The 20,298-nt window shown below is 50.1% G+C and overlaps 1 protein-coding gene across 1 annotated transcript in view; it reads left to right on the plus strand.

The window, feature by feature from the left end:
• The first annotated feature begins 572 nt into the window (after positions 1–572).
• Positions 573–20,298, plus strand: part of VPS41 (VPS41 subunit of HOPS complex) — a 240,280-nt gene continuing 220,554 nt past the window's right edge. Inside the window, exon 1 of the mRNA XM_066584684.1 lies at positions 573–659. Coding sequence (XP_066440781.1) covers positions 621–659 — 39 coding nt within the window. The 5' untranslated portion in view covers positions 573–620. The remainder of the gene's footprint in view (positions 660–20,298) is intronic.

Raw genomic sequence — 20,298 nt, forward strand, 5'->3', positions numbered from 1 at the left:
AACTTCCCAAAGTTTCATGGCGATCGGATGAATGGTGTAGTAGCGCATAAAGGACAAACACACACAGACACAGACATACAATTTTATATATATATATATACACACACACACACACGTATACACAGCATCAGTATATATATACACACACATGCACCCAATTAGTCTTTTAGACTATATATACACAGACCTCATCAGTCTTGTAGACTAGTATATATATATAAACACACACATCTCATCAGTCCGGTACATTACTCTGTGTGTATGTGTATATATATACAGATCCCATCAATCCTGTAGACTAGAATATACATATATATACTACCATCTGTCCTGTACATTAGTGTATATATATATATGCATACATCTCATCAGTCCGTTACATTACTCTGTGTATATATATATATATATATATATATATACACCCCATCCGTCCTGCAGCCTGCACACTGTATACAGACAGGTCTGACACACTCGGCTCCATCCACTGACTTCAAGCGACGGGTCACATGGTACACAGTGCAGTCTTCAGCGCGCACACAGACCCGGGCTCCTCCCACACACGTGACGCATCACGTGCTCCTGGTACTTGGGCTGTCATGTGACTGACCTCTTCCTTGATCATGGCTGACACGCAGGGACAGTCCGGCTCTGCGGATCAGGTAGCTCGTGACTTGTGTTATGTCCCTCTGTGATTAGCGGCGGCGGAGACTGTGTGTGGACGGGAGCCTGCGGGGGGCGCTGTGTGCAGGCAGAGGGGTACAGGAGCAGGCAGCCAGTATCTCAGCACTGCTGCCCCCCGGCTCTGCCCTCTCCTCAGCTGCTGCGGGGCAAATGTTTAACCCTCTCAGGACCAGGGGGCATTGATGCTGCAGTGCTTAGGATAAATTTTGCTATTTTGGTATTCAATGCTTTACAGCTGCCATCGCCATGACAACTGCGCACCGCAGCCGCCTCTACTGGGATTGTTTCTCCAACACACAAAGCTGGAAGCGAACAGCCGAAGTCCGCTGTCAACCTGGCATTAGGGTCAGTTCAGGGGAGGCTGCTATGAACCCGGCATTAGGGTCAGTTCAGGGGAGGCCGCTATGAACCCGGCATTAGGGTCAGTACAGGGGAGGCCGCTGTCAACCCGGCATTGGGGTCAGTTCAGGGGAGGCCGCTGTCAACCCGGCATTGGGGTCAGTTCAGGGGAGGCCGCTGTCAACCCGGCATTGGGGTCAGTTCGGGGGAGGCCGCCGTCAACCCGGCATTGGGGTCAGTTCGGGGGAGGCCGCCGTCAACCCGGCATTGGGGTCAGTTCGGGGGAGGCCGCCGTCAACCCGGCATTGGGGTCAGTTCGGGGGAGGCCGCCGTCAACCCGGCATTGGGGTCAGTTCGGGGGAGGCCGCCGTCAACCCGGCATTGGGGTCAGTTCGGGGGAGGCCGCCGTCAACCCGGCATTGGGGTCAGTTCGGGGGAGGCCGCCGTCAACCCGGCATTGGGGTCAGTTCGGGGGAGGCCGCCGTCAACCCGGCATTGGGGTCAGTTCGGGGGAGGCCGCCGTCAACTCGGCATTGGGGTCAGTTCGGGGGGGGCCGCCGTCAACTCGGCATTGGGGTCAGTTCGGGGGGGGGGCCGCCGTCAACTCGGCATTGGGGTCAGTTCGGGGGGGGGCCGCCGTCAACTCGGCATTGGGGTCAGTTCGGGGGGGGGCCGCCGTCAACTCGGCATTGGGGTCAGTTCGGGGGGGGGCCGCCGTCAACTCGGCATTGGGGTCAGTTCGGGGGGGGGGCCGCCGTCAACTCGGCATTGGGGTCAGTTCGGGGGAGGCCGCCGTCAACCCGGCATTGGGGTCAGTTCGGGGGAGGCCGCCGTCAACCCGGCATTGGGGTCAGTTCGGGGGAGGCCGCCGTCAACCCGGCATTGGGGTCAGTTCGGGGGAGGCCGCCGTCAACCCGGCATTGGGGTCAGTTCGGGGGTGGCCGCCGTCAACCCGGCATTGGGGTCAGTTCGGGGGTGGCCGCCGTCAACCCGGCATTGGGGTCAGTTCGGGGGTGGCCGCCGTCAACCCGGCATTGGGGTCAGTTCGGGGGTGGCCGCCGTCAACCCGGCATTGGGGTCAGTTCGGGGGTGGCCGCCGTCAACCCGGCATTGGGGTCAGTTCGGGGGTGGCCGCCGTGGGGTCAGTTCGGGGGTGGCCGCCGTCAACCCGGCATTGGGGTCAGTTCGGGGGTGGCCGCCGTCAACCCGGCATTGGGGTCAGTTCGGGGGTGGCCGCCGTCAACCCGGCATTGGGGTCAGTTCGGGGCTGGCCGCCGGCGTCAGGGCCAGTTCGGGGGAGGCCGCCGTCGAGCCTGCGTCGGGGCCAGTTCGGGGGAGGCCGCCGTCGAGCCTGCGTCGGGGCCAGTTCGGGGGAGGCCGCCGTCGAGCCTGCGTCGGGGCCAGTTCGGGGGAGGCCGCCGTCGAGCCTGCGTCGGGGCCAGTTCGGGGGAGGCCGCCGTCGAGCCTGCGTCGGGGCCAGTTCGGGGGAGGCCGCCGTCGAGCCTGCGTCGGGGCCAGTTCGGGGGAGGCCGCCGTGACGCCTGCGTCGGGGCCAGTTCGGGGGAGGCCGCCGTGACGCCTGCGTCGGGGCCAGTTCGGGGGAGGCCGCCGTGACGCCTGCGTCGGGGCCAGTTCGGGGGAGGCCGCCGTGACGCCTGCGTCGGGGTCTGTTCGGGGGGAGGCCGCCGTGACGCCTGCGTCGGGGTCTGTTCGGGGGAAGGCCGCCGTGACGCCTGCGTCGGGGTCTGTTCGGGGGAGGCCGCCGTCGGGGCCTGTTCGGGGGAGGCGGCACAGCAGTTTCTCTGCTCCCGGCGGTCAGCAGACAAAGCATATTCTTCTTACTTTCTGGAGGTTTTCCCTCCGATGTCCTGAAAGCGGAAATTCTGTTTGTGTTTATTTGCTGCCAGATCCTGTTCATGTATTTGGTGCTGTTGGAACACGACGGACCCCTCACTGACGTACGGGGGTGGGGTGGGGGGGGCGCTAACCCAAGTGCAGGCTTTCAACAACTGACACAACCTGGCTGCTGACTCCTTGTAAGAAGCGCATCTTACGGGGACACTGACCGAGGGACACCGACCGTTCCCTACTTAAGACTTGAACAACTATCAAGCAGATAACATGGCTGGGGCCCGCGCACACGACCGCTTCTTCTCCACGCATCTCTTTTCGTTGCACGGATGCCTGGTACGCAGTAAATTGACCCCGGTGTGGGGCGCTGCGAATCCATACGCAAGGGAAATAACTTGCAGTATGCTCTAGTTCTCCATGTGCGTCCGAGCGTGAGCGCTGTGCATTGGTGTAGGCTGCGTACGATACGCTGTGTACGGATGGTGTTGTCATACGCATCTCTGCTCTGGAAGAAAGCAGGGAATTTAACCCCTTAGTGACCACCTGTAGGTGTTTTCACATCCTGAGCGTCTGGGCTCTAATCTACAGTACAGAGTCGTAAAAACACACTCTCCCTGTAGACTAAAGCCACGGGTCTGTGTGTGTGACAGCTCCCTGCTGTTGGCTGTCAGAAGTAGCCAGTAGCCTGGAACGGTCACTGGGGGCGATCGCATAAAAGTAAAATAAAAGTTACGTTTCATCTCCCGTCACGGATCGGATCTGTGAGCAGAGCTGAAACTACTCACCTCCATCCTCTGTGATGTCCCGCGGTGCTCTGGTCCAGCAAGGACGTGACCCCACCTTCTGCGCATGCGCGACAGGCCTTAAAATGTCAGGCACATGTGCAGAAGGCTGGAGGCCCTGTTAAATTTAAAATCTCCCTTCTACTGGCTGGCAAAGATAGTCGAGAGCAGGCAGATGTAACCAGGGGCCGTGGTATGCAGTCTCTAGTCATGTGATCGCCATTATCCAGTGGATAACACTAAACATGTAAAGTTTAAAAAAACTTAGTTTCATCTCTCCTCACGGATTATATTCATGAGGGACCCCTGGACTTGTCCCCCGACAGGATCTTTGCCCACGGACCTTTACCCGGCTTCTGCACATTCGCCCGTCTGCAAAGTGACAAACGCAAGCGCAGAAGCTGGGGAGACTGCCGTACTTCAGCAAGCTTACGAAGCCTCACAGAGCGCCACTTTTTACGCCCCATCCCCACCGCTGAGGACAAGAAATACCCCCCAAAATAGTGTTGGATTTGCAGCAAGTATGGGAAAAGGGATACCCGGTTTTATTGCCCCTTGTGCCCAGCTTAACCAGGCTTCTGTAATTAGCCCTGTCTTTCGGACACACCACAGTTTATTACTTTTATCTATGATTTAGGGAATGCCAAAAAAAGGAGGGGGGGGGGATTATTTTTAGGAAGTACATTTTTTTCTGCATAAGGCCTCGTTCGGGCAAGCGTGGTTTACACGCTGCTGGGATGCAGGAATTCTGCGGTGAGCGAGCTGCCTGTGGTCAGCACCGTGGACAGCGCCGCAGCACGGAACTTACAGGCAGGATTGGGCGCTGGTAAAAAAAAGCCCCGTGTGAGCGCTTCCATAGCAGCTTATTGGTTGCTATAGAAGTGTCGTTGCTTCTGTTGGTTGCTATAGAAGTGTGGTTTAAACGCTGCTGTAGTAGCATGTAAACCACGCTCGTGTGAACGAGGCCTCAGTGAGCAATGGGGCCTGGAATTCATTCAGTTGTGCCCTAAAAGCCAATGGGTGTTCCCTCCATTACAGGCCTAGCCATGTGTCCTGTAAGTAGATTAGGGCCACAATGGGTATGTTTCTGAACACGGGACAAACAGGGGGATCGATTTTGGGGTGAAAGTCTTCATTTATATGTGTGCTGTACAAAAAAACTTTTTAAATTTACACAATTGTCAAAAAATGAAAATAATAATTTTTTTCCTTCTACTTTGCTTAGATTCATTCAAAAACTATGGAGTCAAAATACGCAGCACACCCCTAGATAAATTCGTTAAGGGGTCTAGATTTTAAAAATGGGGTTATTTGTGGGGGTTCTCCATCGCTTTGGTCGCTCAAGGGCTCTACAAGTGGGCAATGGGGCCTAAATCACCTTCAAGCAAAATGTCTGTTCTGAAAGCCACCGGCTGCTCCTTTCGGTTTGGGCCCCGTTGTGCATCCAGAGAAAAGATTATAGGGCCACAATGGGTATACTTTTGAACACGGGAGAAACAGGGGTATCCATTTTGGGGTGTAAATCCTTCTTTAAATGTGCACTATAGAAAAAAAGACACATTTGCAAAAATATGAAATTTAATTTTTTTCTCCTCTAAAACACATTAACTCCTGAAAAAAAAAACTGCGGGACCAAAATCCTCCTGACCCCCTCAGTGAAAACATTAAGGGGTGTAGTTTTTTTAAATAGTCATTTGTGGGGGGATCTATCATTCTGACACCTATGAGTCTTTACAATCTTGGCTTGGTGAGGAAAACAAAGTGTTCCTCAAAATATTAATAATTAATGTAAATTTTTTAGTCTCCTAAATGGTTAAAAAAAACAAGTTTTTCAAACGTGCGACCAGAATAAAGTAAATGGATGGAAATATATATCTTGGTAAACATTTTTGCAGTATGTTTGCACATATTTGAGCTATTGCAATTAATAATGTGAAAAAATGTTTTCAGAATTTTCCCAATTTTGGCACTTTTAAAAAATATACACATTCTATTGACCTATTTTTACCACCTAAATTAAGTACATGTGACGAAAACAATGTCAGAATCACTTGGATATGCAAAACCTTTTCAGAGTTATTCTATGTTAAAGTGACACATGTCAGATTTCCAAAATTTGACCTGGTCATTAAGGCGCAAACAGGCTTGGACACTAAGGGGTTTAAAAAGCGCCGCTGTGCATGTCCCTGAGAGTGTGACAGGCGGGCATGCGCAGTGCACACGCAGCCATTCGCGGTCTCTGCTGTCTCTCTGCCGGTTGAGCGTATGGTTATAAAATGGGTAACATGCTGTGGGGAGTTCAGCAGTGTTGACTGATACACCCGTCGGCACGAGCCCTTCCTTTCGCAGGGTGCGTATCCTCGTGCGCAGAATGATACGTTTCCAGTGCATCACTAAATCCACAGACTCAGATGGTCGTTCTATCTGCTCGCACTGTACAGTGTATACCTTTACACGTAGGATCATTGCAGTTTACGTTCTGATTATCCTGACTGCCATTATGGAGTTGGGAAGGATTTTTTACCCCAAAAAAGGGCTAATTGGCTTCTACCTCATTGTTTTTTTTTTTTGCCTTTCTCTGGATCAACAAGGGAGGTGGATACAGGCTGAACTGGATGGACATTGTCTCCCTTCAGCCTTACATAGGATATGATGGTCGGTGTTGAAGCTGGTTTTGCAGTTAAGACCGTTCTCCTACAACCGGATTCCGCGATCGTTTGATCCGCTGCAATACGCTGTTCAATCAGATACATTGGATTATGCAATACCGCTCCTATTAGCAGGTCAGAATTCTGTAATTTGCTCATGGAAAATAGAGCAGCATGTTCTGTTTTACTGCGGATATCTGCGACACAGAGCCCATTGTGCCCTATGGCTGCGGATATACCCGCTGCCCATATGCAATTATATTGTGTACGGGCTGCGGATACCAGCGTCATCGCTAAGCGACGGCATGGGAAATACAGACAACAAAAAACAAAAGGATTCTGCATGTGACCGCCTTAGGGCTGATGCCCACGGCCGGATTTCCACCGCATGAACCCAATAGCTCAACGTACACGCTGTGGAATTCCGCAGCGTGAAATTACCCGTGGCATGTCCTATTTGCCGCGGGAATACGCAGTCAATGGAGTCAATGGAAGTCACCCGTCACTCTATACTTTCGCTAAAGCGTGAAAACGCGCTCTGCCCACCGCCGGTCGCGTCATATGATGCTGCCGGCACGTCATGCACTGTACTGCGTATGCGCGCCGGCAGTGTCATGCGGGAGCTACTCAGCGGATTCAGAGGTGAGTATGAGGTCTTTGGGGGGGGGGGGGCGCCGTGGCATACTCCGCTGCAATATTCCGCTTGCAGAGCCTGTCACGGCCGTGGGCATGAGGCCTTAGTTAGGTTATATGCAATACAATTATGTGACCATACCACCAGGTCAAGACCAGGCTCATAACTGGAATGCACCTTACTGCTGCCATACCCAACACTCCATTGTTAACCCCTTTCCGCTATAGGGCATACAGTTATGTCCTACGTGATTGGGTATGTATGAAGAGAGATCGTGGGGCGACCTCTGTTCATACAACGCGGGCACTGGATGTTTATTACAGCCAACACCCGCCGGCAATAGCTGCAATGAGCCGTGCGGCTGATCGGCGCTTATAACCCTTTAACCCTTTCCAATCCATTTATTTTTTCTCATCCATTCTCCCGTGACCAGGGGGTGGGGGGCTTTACGTGGCCCTGATTGTCGGTTACCTCATTTTTTTTTTACGTCCCTGATCGGATACCGGCGATCACATTAAAGTAAATATAAAGTTAAACATTCAGCTGCCTTCATGGATCGGATCCATGAGAGATGTTAAAAATACTTACGCAATGTCCCATGGCAATCTGGTCCTCCTAGACTTGACCCTGATTTTCTGCGCATGCGCGCCAGACCTCATTACATCGGCCGCATGCGTAGAAGCCGGTAGGCCCAGGAAATTTAAAATCTCCTGGCTCCCGACTACTGGCTACTGAAGGTAGTCAGGAGGCAGGAAATATCACCAGGGACCGCCGTTATCCAATGGATACCGGCGATCACGGAAAGGTAAAAAAAGATTCAGCTGCTCTCATGGATCGAATTCGTGAGGGCAGCTGAAAATACTCAACTCCGTCCTCTGTGATGTTCCGCGGCGATCTGGACCTGTCATGGGCTTCTGCACATGTGCAGAAGGCCTGGAGAGCCTGACAGATTTGAAATCTCCCTACACCCGGCTGTCAAAGATAGCCAAGTGCAGGGAGATGTCACCGTGGATCGCTGTATGCTGCTCCCGGTCACATGATCACCAGTAACGAGTTAAAAAGCTTGAAAAAGTGTAAAAAAAAGTTTCAAAAGTTAAAGTTTCATTTCCTTTTATGGATCGTATCTGTAAAGGGAGATGAAATGTCATACCTAAGGTCCCCAGATCGGATCTTTATCCGCGGACCCAGCTTCTGCGCATGCACTCATCAGCAAAATGCTGGACACCTACGCAAGAGCCTAAGGTTCCCAGATTTGTCTCCCTCTGACCTTTCTCAGTAAAATGGCGGACGCTTGCGCAAAAGTCGAGAATTGGCCGGTAAATTTAAAATCTCCTTACTCCCGGCTACTAAAGGTCTCAGGTCACATGATAAAAAGGTAGCGATCTATCTTAGGCCGATCTCACACCACCGGATAGAAATTGTGGATTCTGCAAGCGTTTGATCCACGGCAATACACGGATCAATCAAATGCACTGGATTACACAATCCCGCTCACATTAGCAGGTTGGAATTACATAATCCACTCGCAGAAAAGAGAACATATTCTATTTTACCGCGGATATCCGCAATATAGAGCCCATTGGGCTGTATGGACATAAATATACCCGCAGCCCATATGTAACTACATTGTGTACGGGCTGTGGGTACCTGTGCCACTGCTAAGCGATGGCGCTGGAAATACAAGAAAAGGTGTACTGCGAATGACCGCCTGTGTGAGTAGGCAGTTATGCGCAGTACATTACGTGGCCGTACGCAGGGTCACAGCCGGGCTCACAGCTGGGATCTGCTGCGGGCCTCCGCAAGTGGATTCCACCTACGGCCGTGTGAGCCCGGCGTTATTTAGACCGCTACCAGTATTACGTAATTACAAGAAGCCCCCGGTACGCTCGCCTTCCTGCAGTTCCAGGAGCAGCTTGTTGAGCGCCTTCTGTGTGAGACCACCGCACGTCATCAAGCTTACAGAGACTCACAGAGCGCCACTTTTTACACCCCATGCCCGCTACTGAGGTCACGAAACATCTCCCAAAAAAGCATGGGAGGAGGAGGGGTGCCCGATGTATTTGCCCTATGTGTCCATCCCAGCCAGCCTCCGTAATTACCCCTGTCTTCAGATAAACCACACAGTTTACATTATTACTTTTATCTAAGATTTGGGGAACATCAAAAAAGGAGGGTGGGGGGGGGGGATTATTTTTAGGGAGTCCATTTTTTTTTATTCCGCACAAGTGAGCAATGGGGCCTGGGATTTATTCAGTTGTGCCCTGCAATCCAAAGGGTGTTCCCTCCATCACAGGCCTAGCCATGTGTTCAGTAAGCAGATTAGGGCCACAATGGGTATGTTTCTGAATACAAAACAAAGAGGGGGGTCCATTTTGGGGTGAAAGTCTTCATTTATATGTGTGCTGTATAAAAAAATAGTCTTTAAAATGACACAATTGCCAAAAAATAACAATCGTAATTTTTTCCTTCTGTTTTCCTTCTGATTCATTCAAAATCTGAGCGGTCAAAATACGCAGTACACCCCTAGATAAATTCGTTAAGGGGTCTAGTTTTCAAAATGGGGTCATTTGTGGGGGGTTCTCTATGGTTTTGGCCGCTCAAGAACTCTACAAGTGGGCAATGGGGCCTAAAAGGCCTTCAAGCAAAATGTCTGTTCTGAAAGCCATCGGCTGCTCCTTTCATTTTGGGCCCCGTTGTGCATCCAGACATAATACTAGGGTTGATGTTTCTGAACACAAAACAAACAGGGGATCTATTTTGCGGTGTAAACCCTCATTTTCATGTGCACTATAGAAAAAAAAACTGCCTTTAAAATGACATATTTGCAAAAATAAAAAGTAAAAATTCTCTTCTAAATTGCATTAACTCCTGAAAAGAAAACGGTGGCTTCAAAATACTCCTGACCCCCTCAGTGAATACAGTAAAATGTGTATTTTTTTTTTTTAAATGGAGTTATTTGTTGGGGGATCTATCATTCTGACACCGATGAGTCTTTGCAATCTTGGCTTGGGGCAGGAAAACAAAATGTTCCTCAAAATGTTGAAAATCAATGTTAAATTTGTACGTATCCTAAATGGTTAAAAAAAACTAAAGTTTTTCAAATCCAGAATAAAGTAAACAGATGGAAATATATATCTTGGCAAACATTTGTACAGTATGTTTGCACATATTTGAGATATTGCAATTGAAAATGTGAAAAGTGACAATTTTTTTTCAATATTTCCCAATTTTGGCACTTTCAATAAATATACATAAATTCTATTGGTGTATTTTTACCACCTAAATGAAGTACAATATGTGGCAAAAAAAACAATGTCAGAATCACTTGGCTATGCACAACCTTTACGGAGTTATTCCATGTTAAAGTGACATATGTCAGATTTCCAAAATTTTGCCTGGTCATTAAGGCGCAAACAGGCTTGGGGTTAATACATGTGGATGTAAAGACCCTGGCAGAGGTTTTAGCCACTAGGCTCCTGAGAGTCATATTGTCCTTATTGCCGCCAAACTGGACTGGTTTTATACCGGCGAGCTCCACAGAACTTCATTTTTGCAGGGTTTACTTTTATTTATGATAACCGGGGGATCCCACTTTGTGTTCGATAGTGTCGGACGGGCCGAGCTTCTGTGCTGGTGTGGGTTATGGGGTTCGGACCGCATTATCACTCCTGGGTCTGGCTTTTGTATCCTGACCCTACAGCTTCTGTTCAGGTTCACCTTCAGCTGGGGATGTGATTTATTTGTTGCACCTCCGTGGACGTCGGCTCTCACATATACATTGTGGTTGACTTTTTTCACAATAATGACCTGGATGTTTACAATAACTTTTAAATTAGTCTGGGTCCACACGGGGCTGATTGCCAACAGAATGTCCGCAGCGGGTATTCTACTGCCGGCCTCCAAACCATCACCATTTGGTGTGGGCTTTGAAGCAGGTGTCATCGCGTATTTCTGGGCAGAATTCACCGCCTCATTGAGAGGGGGCGAGTTCAGCAGCGGGGACAGCGGCATGATTTACATGTTGCGGATTTGAATTCCGCCCTGCATGTCTGTTTCCGCTCGGGTTATTTCCGCGGTATGTGATTTTCAAAATCTTGTCCACTTTGCTGCTACTGTAAATCCACCCGCGGGAACCCTGCCGGAACCCTGCCTAATCAACTTTTATTTATATATTGTAGTAATGTTACAAGAACTATAGGAACTTGACGACGCAACCAACTCTCATACTGGTCTTTTTGCAACTAAAACAAAAGCTGCTGAGTCACTGCGGGGGGGGGGGGGGGGGCCTTCACAGGTATAGACTAAAAGAATATAGTTTATTAGAAACTCTTAAAAACATATACGGGCTGACTAACAGTACTAACATACATTAACACAAAAAAGAGGAGAAGATATATTTCGGTGCAAGTTTGAATTATGCATCCAATGTCTCCAATGTAGATAATGGTCACAATAGCATGGTCAGTATAAGTGGATAACTTTAGTGCATATACAGAGCTCCTGCACTGAATGACTGGTGACAGTCGTATGTAGAGGTCGCAGAGAACTACGGCTCTGAATGACTGGTGAAGTCACAGAGAAATACGGCTCAACGCGTTTCTCCGCTCGCTTTAGAGCGGTTCATCAGGAGCCACAGATGTATATTTGACCAAAACATCTTTAGTGGGATTAATAGCGTCAATCATTTAATTGACTAAGCTATCTTCCTCTTTTAGGATATATAATCAGTAGGATTAAATTGGCAAGAAAGTGGGTTGTCTGCGAAGATGTCGCCAACAGGTATATATATACCAGACACCGTTAGACAAAAAGCCAGCAGGGTACGATGGTATAGTGGCTACGTTGGTAAAGAAGGAAGGAGGACTCGGATAAAGAACTTATGCACTGACAGTAGTCACAAGTCAGATGCGTGTTTAGATATGTCAGCTATAAGGATCCTGTATTTAGCGCTGTATACCTATCCTCCTACAAGTGTTGCAATGTTAGCAGCACTAATGTAGAATTTCTAGTCATATGCACTGACATTAATAGAAAGTCAGGTGCATGTTCAGATAGGTCAGCTAAAGAGGATCCTGTATTTAAAGCTGCATACCTATCCTCCTAAAAGTGTTGCAATGTCAGCAACACTAATGTAGAAATGCTAGACTCCTATCAAAAGTTCAGACAACCAATCTAATATTCAAGCAGGCAGCCAAAAATAGGCTTCAACAAATTTTACTGCTCAAACAATAGGTCCCCAAGATAAGGCTACCTAGTGTGCCAAACATAGAGTAAAATAACAAACAGATAAAGCCTGTGGCCCTGATGGTGAGCCACAGGTAAAATCAAAAAAACTGGGGGGGGGGGGAGCAGAAGGATGCAATTCTCAGAAATCTAAAATGGGGAGGAGTCTGTGAGACTCCACAGTTAACGGGTTATGAGCAGTTGACACTGGAGTTTAGACTGCAGAGGACGAGGTGGGGCTGTCCGCTCTGGCCATTATTATTTGCCTTAGCGATACAACCCTTGGCAATCCAGATAAGATCTCATGAAGACATGATAAGGTTCAGACAGAGACCTCTGGGGAGGAAAAATCACTTTATATGCAGATGCTATGTTGGTTTTTTTGGACCGGTGTTGGAAGCGGCTATCTCAGTTATGACACACTTTGGGCCCTTTCCGGGACGTACAATAAATTGTGATAAATCTGTAGTTGTGGCCATTAACGAACCTGATTTTAGCTTTCACTCTATATCGGCCCCAGTGCTTGTATCTTCCTCCTTTATATACCTGGGAGTGCAGGTGTGTATTTGTCTTCCAGACTAGAAAACACTTCAAATATCGTGCCGCTCCACATATAGCTTAGACAGAAATCTTATGTTGCAAATTTACCCTCGTCGATATTGGGAAGAGGGAAGATTAGAGATGAGCGAGCACGCTCGTTTAAGGCTGCTTACTCGTCTGAGCACCATGCGGGGAGGGGAAGGGGGGGAGAAGAAACGGGGGTGGGGGGCAAAGAGAGAGAGATGTAGTTTACTAGCCCCGCTGTAGTAACCGTCCATCCTTCAGTAGAGAACAGTTAGTTTACTGCCGCCGCTGTAATAACCAGCCATCCTTCAGTAGGGAGCATGAAGTTTACTGCCCCCGCTGTAGTAACCGGCCATCCTTCAGTAGGGAGCATGTAGTTTACTGCCGCCGCTGTAATAACCAGCCATCCTTCAGTAGGGAGCATGAAGTTTACTGCCCCCGCTGTAGTAACCGGCCATCCTTCAGTAGGGAGCATGTAGTTTACTGCCCCCCGCTGTAGTAACCGGCCACCCTTCTGTAGGGAGCATGTAGTTTACTGCCCCCGCTGTAGTAACCGGCCACCCTTTTGTAGGGAGCATGTAGTTTACTGCCCCTGCTGTAGTAACTGGCCACCCTTCTGTAGGGAGCATGTAGTTTACTGCCCCCGCTGTAGTAACCGGCCACCCTTCTGTAGGTAGCATGTAGTTTACTGTCCCCGCTGTAGTAACCGGCCATCCTTCTGTAGGGAACAGTTCGTTTAATGCCCCTGCTGTAGAACCCGGCCATCCTTCTGTAGGGAGCATGTAGTTTACTGCCCCCGCTGTAGTAACCGGCCATCCTTCTGTAGGGAGCATGTAGTTTACTGCCCCCGCTGTAGTAACCGGCCATCCTTCTGTAGGGAGCATGTAGTTTACTGCCCCCGCTGTAGTAACCGGCCATCCTTCTGTAGGGAGCATGTAGTTTACTGCCCCCGCTGTAGTAACCGGCCATCCTTCTGTAGGTAGCATGTAGTTTACTGCCCCCGCTGTAGTCACCGGCCATCCTTCAGTAGGGAACAGTTTGTTTACTGCCCCCGCTATTGTAAACGGCCATCCTTCTGTAGGGAGAATGTAGTTTATTGCCCCCGCTGTAGTAACCGTCCATCCTTCTGTAGGGAGCATGTAGTTTACTGCCCCCGCTGTAGTAACCGAGCATCCTTTTTTAGAAAGCAGTTAGTTTACTGCCCCCGCTGTAGTAAGCAGCCATCTTTTTGTAGGGAGCATTTAGTTTACTGCCCACGCTGTAGTAAGCGGCCATTCTTCAGTAGGGAACAGTTCGTTTACTGCCCCTCTGTAGTAACCAGCCACCCTTCAGTAGGGAACAGTTAGTTTACTGCCCCCGCTGTAGTAAGCGGCCATCTTTCTTTAGGGAGCATGTAGTTTACTGCCCCCGCTGTAGTAACCGGCCATCTTTCTTTACGGAGCATGTAGTTTAATGCCCCCGCTGTAGTAACCGGCCGTCCTTCTGTAGGGAGCATGTAGTTACTGCCCGTGCTGTAGTAACCGGCCACCCTTCTGTAGGTAGCATGTATTTTACTGCCGCTGCTGTAGTAACCATCCATCCTTCTGTAGGGAGCATGTAGTTTACTGCCCTGCTGTAGTAAGTGGCCGTCCTTCAGTAGAGAACAGTTTACTGCCCCCACTATAGTTAGGGGCTATCCTTTTGTAGAGAGCATGTAGTTTACTGCCCCCGCTGCAGTAACCAGCCATCTTTAGGGAGCATGTAGTTTACTGCCCCCGCTGTAGTAACCGGCCATCCTTCAGTAGGGAGCAGTTAGTTTACTGCCCCCGCTGTAGTAACCGGCCAACTTTCTTTAGGGAGCATGTAGTTTACTGCCCCCGCTGTAGTAACCGGCCATCCTTCTGTAGGGAGCATGTAGTTTACTGCCCCCGCTGTAGTAACCGGCCATCCTTCTGTAGGGTGCATGTAGTTTACTGCCTCCGCTGTAGTAACCGGCCATCCTTCTGTAGGGAGCAGTTAGTTTACTGCCGCCCGCTGTAATAACCGTCCATCCTTCTGTAGGGAGCATGTAGTTTACTGCCCCTGCGGTAGTAACCGGGCGTCCTTTTTTAGAAAGCAGTTAGTTACTGCCCCTGCTGTAGTAACCGGTGATCCTTTTGTAAGGAGCATGTAGTTTACTGCCCCAGCTGTAGTAAGCAGCCATCTTTTTGTAGGGAGCATGTAGTTTACTGCCCCCGCTGTAGTAACCGGCCATCCTTCTGTAGGGTGCATGTAGTTTACTGCCTCCGCTGTAGTAACTGTCCATCCTTCTGTAGGGAGCAGTTAGTTTACTGCCGCCCGCTGTAATAACCGTCCATCCTTCTGTAGGGAGCATGTAGTTTACTGCCCCTGCGGTAGTAACCGGGTGTCCTTTTTTAGAAAGCAGTTAGTTACTGCCCCTGCTGTAGTAACTGGTGATCCTTTTGTAAGGAGCATGTAGTTTACTGCCCCAGCTGTAGTAAGCAGCCATCTTTTTGTAAGGAGCATGTAGTTTACTGCCCCAGCTGTAGTAAGCAGCCATCTTTTTGTAGGGAGCATGTAGTTTACTGCCCCCGCTGTAGTAAGCGGCCATTCTTCAGTAGGGAACAGTTCGTTTACTGCCCCCCTGTAGTAACCAGCCACCCTTCAGTAGGGAACAGTTAGTTTACTGCCCCTGCTGTAGTAACCGGCCACCCTTCTGTAGGTATCATGTAGTTTACTGCCGCCGCTGTAGTAACCATCCATCCTTCTGAAGGGAGCATGTAGTTTACTGCCCCTGCTGTAGTAACCATCCATCCTTCTGAAGGGAGCATGTAGTTTGCTGCCCCTGCTGTAGTAAGCGGCTATCCTTCTGTAGGGACCGGGACCATGTAGTTAACTGCCCCCGCTGTAGTAACTGGCCATCCTACTGTAGGGAGCATGTAGTTTACTGCCCCCGCTGTTATAACTGGCCATCCTTCTGTAGGGAGTATGTAGTTTACTGCCTCCGCTGTAGTAACTGTCCATCCTTCTGTAGGGAGCAGTTAGCTTACTGCCTCCGCTGTAATAACCGTCCATCCTTCTGTAGGGAGCATGTAGTTTACTGCCGCCGCTGTAGTAACCGTCCGTCCTTCATTAGGGAGCATGTAGTTTACTGCTGCCGCTGTAGTAACCGGCCATCTTTCTTTAGGGAGCATGTAGTTTACTGCTCCGGCTGTAGTAACCGCCCATCTTTCTTTAGGGAGCATGTAGTTTACTGCCCCCGCTCTAGTAACCGGCCATCTTTCTTTAGGGAGCATGTAGTTTACTGCCTCCGCTGTAGTAACTGTCCATCCTTCTGTAGGGAGCATGTAGTTTACTGCCTCCGCTGTAGTAACTGTCCATCCTTCTGTAGGGAGCATGTAGTTTACTGCCCCCGCTGTAGTAACCGGCCATCTTTCTGTAGGGAGCATGTAGTTTACTGCCTCCGCTGTAGTAACCGGCCATCTTTCTTTAGTGAGCATGTAGTTTACTGCCCCCGCTGTAGTAACCGGCCATCTTTCTGTAGGGAGCATGTAGTTTACTGCCCCCGCTGTAGTAACCGGCCATCTTTCTTCAGGGAGCATGTAGTTTACTGCCCACACTGTAGTAACCGGCCGTCCTTCTGTAGGGAGCATGTAGTTTAATGCCCCCGCTGTAGTAACCGGCCATCCTTCAGTTGGGAACAGTTAGTTTACTGCCCCTGCTGTAGTAACCGGCCACCCTTCTGTAGGTAGCATGTATTTACTGCTCCCACTGTAGTAACCATCCATCCTTTTGTAGGGAGCATGTAGTTTACTGCCCCCGCTGTAGTAAGCGGCCATCCTTCTGTAGGTGGCATGTATTTACTGCCCCCGCTGTAGTAACCATGCATCCTTCTGTAGGGAGCATGTAGTTTACTGCCCCCGCTGTAGTAAGCGGCCATCCTTCTGTAGGGAACATGTAGTTTACTGTCCCCACTGTAGTAACTGTCCATCCTTCTGTAGGGAGCAGTTAGTTTACTGCTCCGCAGTAATAACTGGCCATCCTTCTGTAGGGAGCATATACTTCACTGCCCCCGCTGTAGTAACTGGCCATCCTTCTGTAGGGAGCATGTAGTTTACTGCCCCCGCTGTAGTAACCGGCCATCCTGCAGTAGGGAGCATGTAGTTTGCTGCCCCTGCTGTAGTAAGCGGCTATCCTTCTGTAGGGACCGGGACCATGTAGTTAACTGCCCCCGCTGTAGTAACTGGCCATCCTACTGTAGGGAGCATGTAGTTTACTGCCCCCGCTGTAGTAACTGTCCATCCTTCTGTAGGGAACAGTTCGTTTACTGCCCCCACTGTAGTAACCGGCCATCTTTCTTTAGGGAGCATGTAGTTTACTGCCCCCGCTGTAGTAAGCGGCCATCCTTCTGTAGGGAGCATGTAGTTTACTGTCTCCGCTGTAGTAACCGGTGATCCTTCTTTAGGGAGCATGTTGTTTACTACCCCTGCTGTAGTAACCGTCGATCTTTAGGGAGCATGTAGTTTACTGCCCCCGCTGTAGTAACCGGCCATCCTTCAATAGGGAACAGTTCGTTTACTGCCCCCACTGTAGTAACCGGCCATCTTTCTTTAGGGAGCATGCAGTTTACTGCCTCCGCTGTAGTAAGCGGCCATCCTTCTGTAGGGAGCATGTAGTTTACTGCCCCCGCTGTAGTAAGCGGCCATCCTTCTGTAGGGAGCATGTAGCTTACTGCCTCCGCTGTAGTACCGGCCATCCCTTTTAGAAAGCAGTTAGTTTACTACCTCCGCTGTAGTAACCGGTGATCCTTCTGTAGGGAGCATGTAGTTTACTGCCCCCGCTGTAGTAACCGTCTATCTTTAGGGAACATATAGTTTACTGCCCCCGCTGTAGTAACCGGCCATCCTTCAATAGGGAACAGTTCGTTTACTGCCCCCACTATAGTAACCGGCCATCTTTCTTTAGGGAGCATGCAGTTTACTGCCTCCGCTGTAGTAAGCGGCCATCCTTCTGTAGGGAGCATGCAGTTTACTGCCTCCGCTGTAGTAAGCGGCCATCCTTCTGTAGAAAGCATGTAGTTTACTGCCCCCGCTGCAGTAACCGGCCATCTTTAGGGAGCATGTAGTTTACTGCCCCCGCTGTAGTAACTGGCCATCCTTCAGTAGGGAATAGTTCGTTTATTGCCCCCGCTGTAGTAAGCGGCCATCCTTCTGTATGGAGCATGTAGTTTACTGCCCCCGCTGTAGTAAGCGGCCATCCTTCTGTAGGGAGCATGTAGTTTACTGCTCCCACTGTAGTAAGCGGCCATCCTTCTGTAGGGAGCATGTAGTTTACTGCCCCCGCTGTAGTAAGCGGCCATCCTTCTGTAGGGAGCATGTAGTTTACTGCCCCCGCTGTAGTAACCGGCCATCCTTCTGTAGGGTGCATGTAGTTTACTGCCCCCGCTGTAGTAACCGGCCATCCTTCAGTAGGGAACAGTTAGTTTACTGCCCCCGCTGTAGTAACCGGCCATACTTCAGTATGGAGCATGTAGTTTACTGCCCCCGCTGTAGTAACCGTCCGTCCTTCAGTAGGGAACATGTAGTTTACTGCCCCTGCTGTAGTAACCAGCCATCCTTCAGTAGGTAACAGTTCGTTTACTGCCCCCCGCTGTAGTAACCGGCCATCTTTCTTTAGGGAGCATGTAGTTTACTGCCCCCGCTGTAGTAACCGGCCATCCTTCAGTAGGTAATAGTTCGTTTATTGCCCCCGCTGTAGTAAGCGGCCATCCTTCTGTAGGGAGCATGTAGTTTACTGCCCCGCTGTAGTAAGCGGCCATCCTTCTGTAGGGAGCATGTCGTTTATTGCCCCCGCTGTAGTAAGCGGCCATCCTTCTGTAGGGAGCATGTAGTTTACTGCCCCCGCTGTAGTAAGCGGCCATCCTTCTGTAGGGAGCATGTAGTTTACTGCCCCCGCTGTAGTAAGCGGCCATCCTTCTGTAGGGAGCATGTAGTTTACTGCCCCCGCTGTAGTAACCGGCCATCCTTCTGTAGGGAGCAGTTATTTTACTGCCCCTACTGTAGTAACCGGCCATCCTTCAGTATGGAGCATGTAGTTTACTGCCCCCGCTGTAGTAACCGTCCGTCCTTCAGTAGGGAACATGTAGTTTACTGCCCCCGCTGTAGTAACCAGCCATCCTTCAGTAGGTAACAGTTCGTTTACTGCCCCCCGCTGTAGTAACCGGCCATCTTTCTTTAGGGAGCATGTAGTTTACTGCCCCCGCTGTAGTAACTGGCCGTCCTTCTGTAGGGAGCATGTAGTTACTGCCCCTGCTGTAGTAACCGTCCACCCTTCTGTAGGTAGCATGTATTTACTGCCCCCACTGTAGTAACCATCCATCTTTCTGTAGGGAGCATGTAGTTTACTGCCCCCGCTGTAGTAAGCGGCCATCCTTCTGTAGGAAGCATGTAGTTTACTGTCCCCGCTGTAGTAACTGTCCATCCTTCTGTAGGGAGCATGTAGTTTACTGCCCCCGCTGTAGTAGGCGGCCATCCTTCTGTAGGGAGCATGTAGTTTACTGCCCCCGCCGTAGTAACTGGCCATCCTTCTAAAGGAAGCCTGTAGGTAACTGCCCCTGCTGTAGTACCGGCCATCCTTTTGTAGAAAGCAGTTAGTTTACTGCCTCCACTGTAGTAACCGGTGATCCTTCTGTAGGGAGCATGTAGTTTACTGCCCACGCTGTAGTAAGCGGCCATTCTTCAGTAGGGAATAGTTTATTTACTGCGCCCCTCTAGTAACCAGCTACCCTTCAGTAGGGAGCATGTAGTTTACTGACCCCGCTGTAGCAAGCGGCCATCCTTGAGTAGGGAACAGTTAATTTACTGCCCCCGCTGTAGTAACCGGCCATACTTCTGTAGGGAGCATGTAGTTTACTGCTCCCGCTGTAGTAAGCGGCCATCCTTTTGTAGGGAACATGTAGTTTACTGCCTCCGCTGTAGTAACCGGCCATCCTTTTGTAGGGAACATGTAGTTTACTGCCCCCGCTGCAGTAACCGTCCATCCTTTTGTAGGGAGCAGTTTGTTTACTGCCCCCGCTGTAGTAACCGTCCATCTTTTTGTAGGGAGCATGTAGTTTACTGCGCCCGCTGTAGTAACCGGCCATCCTTCTGTAGGGAGCATGTAGTTTACTGCCCCCGCTGTAGTAACCGGCCTTCCTTCTGTAGGGAGCATGTAGTTTACTGCCCCCGCTGTAGTAACCGTCCATCCTTCTGTAGGGAGCATGTAGTTTACTGCCCCAGCTGTAGTAACCGGCCATCCTTCTGTAGGGAGCAGTTAGTTTACTGCCCACGTTGTAGTAACCGGCCATCCTTCTGTAGGGAGCAGTTAGTTTACTGCCCACGTTGTAGTAACCGGCCATCCTTCTGTAGGGAGCATGTGGTTACTGCCCCTACTGTAGTAACTGCCCATCCTTCTGTAGGGAGCAGTTAGTTTAGTGACCCAGCTGTAGTAACCGCCCATCCTTCTGTAGGGAGCAGTTAGTTTAGTGACCCAGCTGTAGTAAGCTTGTTCACTACACGCAGTAATATTTCGCACACGTTTCCACGTATTTATTCCAAGG

This window comes from Eleutherodactylus coqui, chromosome 12 (genome assembly GCF_035609145.1).
Source record: "Eleutherodactylus coqui strain aEleCoq1 chromosome 12, aEleCoq1.hap1, whole genome shotgun sequence".
NCBI classification, from domain to species: Eukaryota; Metazoa; Chordata; class Amphibia; order Anura; family Eleutherodactylidae; genus Eleutherodactylus; species Eleutherodactylus coqui.